We start from the raw sequence: 7,512 nt of genomic DNA, 5'->3' as shown, positions 1-7,512 counted from the left end.
AGAATAAGGTTGGAAAATACTTGGTGGAGATGGGATATGGAAGAGGAGGTGTTAAAGGACGAAAAGGGAAGGAGAAGAAAGGAGAGCAGAGGAGGGAAGGAAGGGAAAGAAGGTAAAGGAGGAGAGGGAGAGGTAGGAATGGAGACGGGGGAATAAGAGGAGAAGAGGATAGAGAGGGTGAGATAGAGAAGGACAACGCGAAAGTTAGAAGAGAAGAAGAGGGGGAAAGTAAGTCAGTTTGGAGGATAGTATTCTGGAAAGTAGCTGGGTTGGAAAATAAAGATAAGGATTTTTGGGAAGGGCTGAAGAAAGAAGATGTGTTAGTCATGTTAGAGACCTGGATAGGAGAAAAGGGCTGGGAAAGAATAAGGGGGAGACTTCCAAAAGGGTACGAGTGGGGGGTGCAAATGGCGAAGAAAAAGAATAAAAAAGGAAGAGCAATAGGAGGGATGATAATGGGAATAAGGAAAGGACTGAAAGAAAAGGGAACGGCAATAGAAGTAGATAGGGAGGGCTGGATTGCGGGAAAGGTCAGAACAGATGGCGAGAACTGGAGTATTATAGGGGTATATGCAAAGAAAGAGGGGATGGAGGAGAACGTACAGGAGTTAGGAGATAGAATGGAAAAGAAAGAAGAAGGAAGGTATACGATAATTGGGGGAGATTTTAATGCGAGGACTGGTCAAGAAGGTGGGAGGTTAGAGGAAGAGGAGGGAGGAGGACTGGGAGAAGGAAGAAGGTCGAAGGACAAGAAGGTGGACAGAGAGGGGAGGCTGTTGGTAAATATCTTAGAGGAGAGAGGATGGGAGATATTCAATGGAAATGTGAGAAGAGACGAGGAGGGAGAGTTTACTTTCACGGGGGGAAGAGGAGATACGGTGATTGACTACATAATAGGGGAAGGAGAAGTAAGAGAGAAGATAGTGAGCATGGTAGTGGGGGAGAGAGTAGACTCGGACCATCACCCATTGGAAATAGTAGTAAGAAAGGGGGAAGAGGAGAAAGGCAGGAGAGGAGGGTGGAAGAAAAGAAGCAGGGGGGTGTGGAACGAGGAAGGAGCAAAGAGGTTTAGAGAAAAAATAGGAGAGGTGGAAGAAAAAGAAGAAGAGTTGAATAAGGAATGGGAAGAAATGGAAACAAGAATAACAGAGGCAATAAAAGGGATAGAGGAGAAGCTGGGAAATAAGAAAGGGAAGATGGGATGGTGGGATGAGGAATGTCGAGAAGCGAAGAAAGAGACAAGGAGAAAATTAAGGGACTGGAGGAAGAAAAGAGGAGAGGCCAGTGCGTACAAGGAAAGGAGGAAAGAATTTAAGGAGATATGTAAGAGAAAGAAGGAAGAGGAGAACCAGAGATGGGAGAGAAAAGTGGAGGGAGCAAGGAGGGAGGCAGAGGTATGGGAGATAGTGAATAGGGAGAGAAGGAAAAGGAGGGGAATAGAGGAAGGAATAGAAGAGGAAGAATGGAAAGAGCACTTTATGAAGTTATTAGGAGGAGTAGAGGGGAGGGTGAGGATGGGGAAGGAAGGTGAGAGGGAAGAAAAGGAAGGAGAGGAGGAAGAGGAGATAAGTCTAGAGGAAATGAGGAGAGTTATGAAGAAGCTAAAGGACGGAAAGGCAATGGGAAAGGATGAGATTCCAGGAGAGGCCTGGAAGCGAGGGGGGAAGGAGTTGGAGGTTTGGGCATGGAAATTTATCAATAAGATATGGAAGGGGGGAGGATGGCCGGAAATTTGGAAGGAAGGTATAATTGCGCCAATCGTAAAGAAAGGGGAAGGAAAGAGGGCAGAGGAATATAGAGGGGTGACAATAATGCCTTCTTTGTATAAGGTGTACACGGCTATTCTGGCGGAGAGGATAAGGGAGGAGATAGAGGGAAAGAGAATGGTACCGCACAACCAGACAGGTTTTAGAAGGGGAATGGGAACGATAGACAACATTTACGTGTTGAACTACATGGTGAACAGAAGGTTAGAGAAGAAAGAGGGAAAACTGATAGCATGTTTTGTGGACCTTAAGGCGGCGTTCGATTCGGTGGATAGAGGAATACTAATAAAAGCTATGAGAGAAAGGGGAATAAGGGAAGGACTGGTGAGAAGGACGGAAGAGATGTTAAGAGAGACGAAGAGTAGGGTAAGAGGAGGAAACGAATTGGGAGAGGTATTCTGGACGGGGAGAGGAGTAAGGCAGGGTTGCCCTTTGAGCCCGATTCTGTTCAATGTGTTGCTAGCAGACCTGGAAGAGGAAATGGGTAGAGTTAAAAAGGGAGGGATAATGCTAGGAGGCAAGAGGGTGTATACTCTGGCCTACGCGGATGATATAGTGCTAATCGCAGAGGACGAGGACCAAATGAGGAGCCTGATAGAAAGACTAGAGGGGTACCTGGGCAGGAAGAGAGTGGAATTGAACGTGGGGAAAACAAAAATAATGAGGTTTAGGAAAGGAGGAGGGAGGGACAGTAAGAGAAAGTGGAGATGGGAAGGAAAAGAGTTAGAAGAGGTGAGGGAATTTCGGTATTTAGGATACGTATTTCAAAAAAATGGAGGGCAGGAAGCCCAAATAAGGGAAAGGATAAAAAAGGCGGCCGCAGTGATAGGAAAAATCTGGGGGATAGGAAAGAGGAGATTCGGGAAAGACTGGGGAAAAAGACTGTGGCTGTTCGATAGACTGGTGTGGACGGTGTTGAGTTATGGAGCGGAAATATGGGGATGGAGAGAAAGGGAAGGAATAGAAAGAATGGAAGAAAGGTACATTAGATGGGTATTGGGAGCGGACGTGAGAACTCCGTGGTATCTAGTGAGGGAGGAGTTACAAAGGGAGAAATTAAGAGGGAGAGCAGGAATGCGGGCATGGAGATTTGAGAAAAAGTTAGAGGAAGGTGGAGGAAGTGAATTGGCGAGGGCTGCCTGGGAAGAGTTGAAGGAAAGAGAGATAGAAGGGAAAGCTGGCTCAGATTGGGAAAGAGAGAGAGGAAAGTTCTTCGAAGACAGAGGTGTGGGGTTAAAAGAGGTGGAAAAGATAAGAGGAGATGGAGACAAATGGTTTCTTAAATTGTTTGAAAGGGATAGGGAGACGCAGAGAAAAGAGAGATGGGAGAGGATTGAGAAATCAGAATATAATAAGTGGTATAAGTGGATAAAGGGAGAGGGTATCCCGGGATATTTGAAGAAGGGATGGGGAGAAAGTAGATGGGGAAGGGTGGCGAGATTCAGATTAGGGAACGAGATAGGAGAGAGCAGATACTGGGAAGCGGAGGAGAAAAAAAAGTGTAGGTTGTGTGGGAATAAGGAGGAAACGTGGGAGCATGTATGGGAAGAATGTAGAAGATGGAATTCAGGAAAGGGAAGCTGGCAGGAAGCGGTAGGATGGGTTTTGGACGAGGAAGGAGGAGGAGAGGAATGGATGCTAGAATTAGAAAGGGAGAGAATGAGTGGAAAGGGAGATTTGGAGGAGTTAAAGGAGGGTAGTGGGGAAGACGGAAGGGGAGATGGGGGAGGAGGATAAGTGGGAGGGGAGGAAGAGGGAAGTAGAGAAAAGGAGAAGTGATTAATTGTTCTGTTATAGGGTAGGCAGGATGGAGCGTGAAGGGAGAATGATAGTGGAGGCAGTGGAAGGGTTTGTAGAGGAGAAGTTAAGGAAGATGCTGAGGGAAAAGAAGGAGGAAGACAGAAAAAAGGACGAAAAGATGGAGGAGCTGGAGGAGAAGGTAAAGAAGCTGGAGAGAAAGATAGAAAGGTTGGAGCAAAGTGGAAGCAAAAGGAAGAGGGAGGATAGCGAGGAGAGTATGGCGGGAAAGAAGAAATGGTGGGCAGGTGAGGGTGAAAGGAACGAGGACGACTTCAGAAAGAGGAATATAATTATAAGAATGGAGAAAGAGAAATGGGAAGGTAAGAAGACCAACTGGGAGAAAGTGAAGGAGCTTTTCGCAGAAGGGCTGAAGGTGAAGGTGAAGGTAAGAGAGGTGATAGTGGTGGGGCAGAGAGGGATTTGGTTAACGATTTTGGTAAAGCTAGGAGACGAGGAGGAGAAGAGGCGGGTTTTGGAGGCGAGGAGAAGGGCAGGGAGCTCCATAGGAGTTGAGATACACGAGGATAAGTCGGTGGAAAGGAGGGTTAGGGAGAGAGAAGAAGGGAGAAGGGAGGTGCACAAGTGCACAGGGAGATCGGCGGAGGAAGAAATCACGAGAGTGATGGAGGAGAAGCTTCTCTTGAGCCCAGAGGAGGAGAAGGAGGAGGGACGAAAGAGGAAGCAGGCCAAATAGGGAGGAGTCGACAGGAAGGATGGAGGTGGAAGGAAGGAAGGAAGAATGGACGGCAGAAGCGGAGGAAGAAGAAGAGTGATGAAGAGGGGAGGGGAGGGGGGGTAAATATTTTTGTAAGGTCGCAAATGGCCAGGCACAGGGGAAAGAAAATGTACGGGGTTTGGGTACGTTCCTCATAAATAAAAACGCCTTGTAAACCCTACGGGGAAATGCAATAAACGGTATACATGCATACATACATACATATAAAAAAGATCAAGGAAGCCTAGCCTCACCGTTTTGTGTGAGTAATTTTAATCCAAAGTCTGCAATTTCTCGCTCGCATATGACGCGAGTCAACACGACGGCGGCGGCGACGGCAACACTGCGCATGTTCTCTCCGACGTAAGCTAGTGTCGCGTGTACAGATAGAGCGTCGCTATGTGTGCGCGTACAACCATAGCAAAAAGTTCCCCTCTCCGGAGAGGCACTGCGCAGCAGTCTCTCTCGCCTGGCGCGCGGAACTTTTGGGAGAGATTGTACTAAGAGAACGTCCTTAATTGTTTTTCAGACATGAGTTTAGATGAAGATTGCAAATTCAACAATTTTTGTTCTCATTATTTCAAATAATTGTTCTAGCTACTTTATTCCGAATTTTTGTACCTTTTAAATACACAATAAACAATGTGTTTTCATTTTCAGTTTTCATTTTCAGAGTTTGCCCCGGCATTTTTCAATTCAAAAATTTGTCTTTGCGTCACTTTTCCTTTCCTGGCGGCAAAACAAAGCAACGTACAGCAAAACTTTCTGAATTAATTTTGTACCCGAAGGAACACTCTTTAAATATATATACCATTAAAAATTTGCCTAAAAATTTTAATTAAATATTAAAAATTGCCTTTTTAAAAAAATAGTGTCAAGTTAGCCCCGGTCTCCCCTATTGTCTCATGTCAAGCAGTGCCAAGTTATAATATATGGAATAAATCATTTCACTTTTAATTCTACAGCTTTTGAAAAAATATACATCTTAATTTATCAATGCTTTATTATCGAAAAGTTAACAGTTCTTTTTTAATATATACTGACTATATATGGTCATATACATATAATTATATGCACAATGTACATATTGAAAACATTTTTTTGAGCGTGTGTATATTTTGAGGACATTTCGATACTTTAGGGACTGATCTAAAAAAATCTTGAGGTTCATCACATACTTTGGGGACAGTTTTATTTTTATATGATATTAATATGTATGTTTTGGGGCTTTGAGGCTCCTGGGTATAATAGTCACGGTGGCGCCGTACCGTCGCGGCAGAAATAAGAACTCTCTCCAATGGAGAATTCTGTCCTTTCTGACATGTTGACAACCTATTTTGCGTTGCGTTAAATTTCTTTATTTTTCGCTCTGTACTTGTGCTATAACGTTTAACGTATTCGTAAGATTTGCAAAAAATACATATGCGAAAGGAACATTCTCCACTCTTTTCGATAGTCGTCAAACGGCTTGTTTTTCCGTATGTTTAGGCTTCGTTTTATGGCTGTTTGTTTATTGTCGAGAGAAAAGAATAGTATCCGGTCAATTTTAGAAGTGTGCTGAAACGATCTATAGTAATTTTTTATTGAAATGTCATTTTATTTCGGAAAATACCGCAACATAAAATAAGTTAATTTTTTGCCTCGATAGCAAGAAATTCAATACGGCCGCGGTGACTACCCAGGACTCCTATTCTGTAACTCTAACGACAGTGTCGGTATCGTTATATTGTCGTTGCGCAGCTTTTTTTCCATATAGTATACCTGCGCAACGACAACGTAACGATATCGACACTGTCGTTACGAGTTACAGAATAGGGGTCCAGGAGCCTTAAGTTTATATGATTGTGACTGGATAGTGCTGCCACCACAGCATATGTCCTCAAACTATATGTTGACTATCTTTTACTTATATAGTTTTATTATATATTCATATAGAATTTTTTGAAATTCGGTCAATTATTTCCGGAAAAATTGAAAAAATTTCGGAACCGGTTTCCAAAATACAATTCATTAAAATTCGATCAATTATTTCCCAAAAAATTGGATTAATTTCTGATATCGGTTTCCAAAAAATCGGTAACAAAAAATTATATACTTTATAGCACTCCTCGGAAAATTCTACCCCTGTTTCATATACAATTCATTAAGATTTGGTCAATTGTTTCCCGAAAAATTAGAAAAACCGGTTTCCAGAAAATAGATAACAAAAAACTATACACTTTATAGTACTCCCCGGAAAATTCTACCTCTATTTTATATGTTTTTAATACAAATTCGGTCCAATAGTTTTTAAGTTAAAAACGTCCAAACATACACCACCTGTAAGAATTAAAAAAATTAAAAAAATTGGTTTCTAGAAAATAGATAACGAAAAACTATACACTCTATAGCACTCGCCGGAAAATTCTACCTCTATTTTATATGATTCTAATACAAATTCGGTCCAATAGTTTTTAAGTTAATAACGTTTTTTTTTTATTTTTCTAATTCTTACAGGTAATGTATGTTTGAGCGTTTTTAACTTAAAAACTATTGGACTGAATTTGTATTAAAATCATATAAAATAGGGATAGAATTTTCCGGGGAGTGCTATAGAGTGTATAGTTTTTCGTTATTTATTTTCTAGAAACCGATTTTTTTTAATTTTTTTACTCGTAAGAATTAGAAAAATTAAAAAAATCGGATTTCGGAAAATCGGTAACGAAAAACTACACACTCTATAGCACTCCCCGGAAAATTCTACCCCTATTTCATATACTTGTGGTAAAAATTCGGTCCAATAGTTTTCTTCAAGTTAATAACGTTCAAACACACACACCACCCGTAAGAATCTATATATACTAGCTGGTTACCCCCCTGGGCTTTGCCCGGGAGTCGTTTTTCTTAAAGGAGTTCCATAAGGAGTCGGGTTGATTTAAAGACGGTAGTTTAACTTTTACACATGAATAACACATTTTAGGCGCTTAAGTTTTAAACTTTTTTTGCTTAATAATGATCACATATTGGACCATTTTTCCAAATTATTACTTTCGGATGCAATTGATATTCGTAATTTGAATCATAATAACTAAATGTCTCTAATTTCAAAATGGACCGCATAAATGATTTCATGGATTAAACATGTCGTAACCGGTCTTTTTCTACTTAAGTTTCACACTATTGAGTCATTTCCGCTTCTCCGATATTTCACTTACCGATTAGCGACACCATATCCTTTGGTTTACCCTGGCG

General features: G+C 41.8%; 1 protein-coding gene across 1 annotated transcript; it reads left to right on the top strand.

Annotated features, from left to right (window-relative positions):
• The first annotated feature begins 326 nt into the window (after positions 1–326).
• Positions 327–3,682, top strand: LOC143899132 (uncharacterized). Its single transcript, XM_077409133.1, has one exon. The coding sequence runs from the start codon at positions 327–329 to the stop codon at positions 3,501–3,503; it is 3,177 nt and encodes a 1,058-aa protein (XP_077265259.1). The 3' UTR covers positions 3,504–3,682.
• The last annotated feature ends 3,830 nt before the right edge of the window (positions 3,683–7,512 follow it).

The sequence above is a fragment of the Temnothorax americanus genome, unplaced genomic scaffold, assembly GCF_048541705.1.
Source record: "Temnothorax americanus isolate GAGA-0224 unplaced genomic scaffold, ASM4854170v1 Scaffold258, whole genome shotgun sequence".
In the NCBI taxonomy this organism is placed as follows: Eukaryota; Metazoa; Arthropoda; class Insecta; order Hymenoptera; family Formicidae; genus Temnothorax; species Temnothorax americanus.
The sequence above is the reverse complement of the archived record's forward strand: the minus strand, read 5'-3'. Positions and strand labels throughout refer to the sequence as shown.

Bases quoted from the DNA above. Each gene is read 5' to 3' on its own strand.
- LOC143899132 (XM_077409133.1), top strand. From the start codon at position 327: ATGTTAGAGACCTGGATAGGAGAAAAGGGCTGGGAAAGAATAAGGGGG.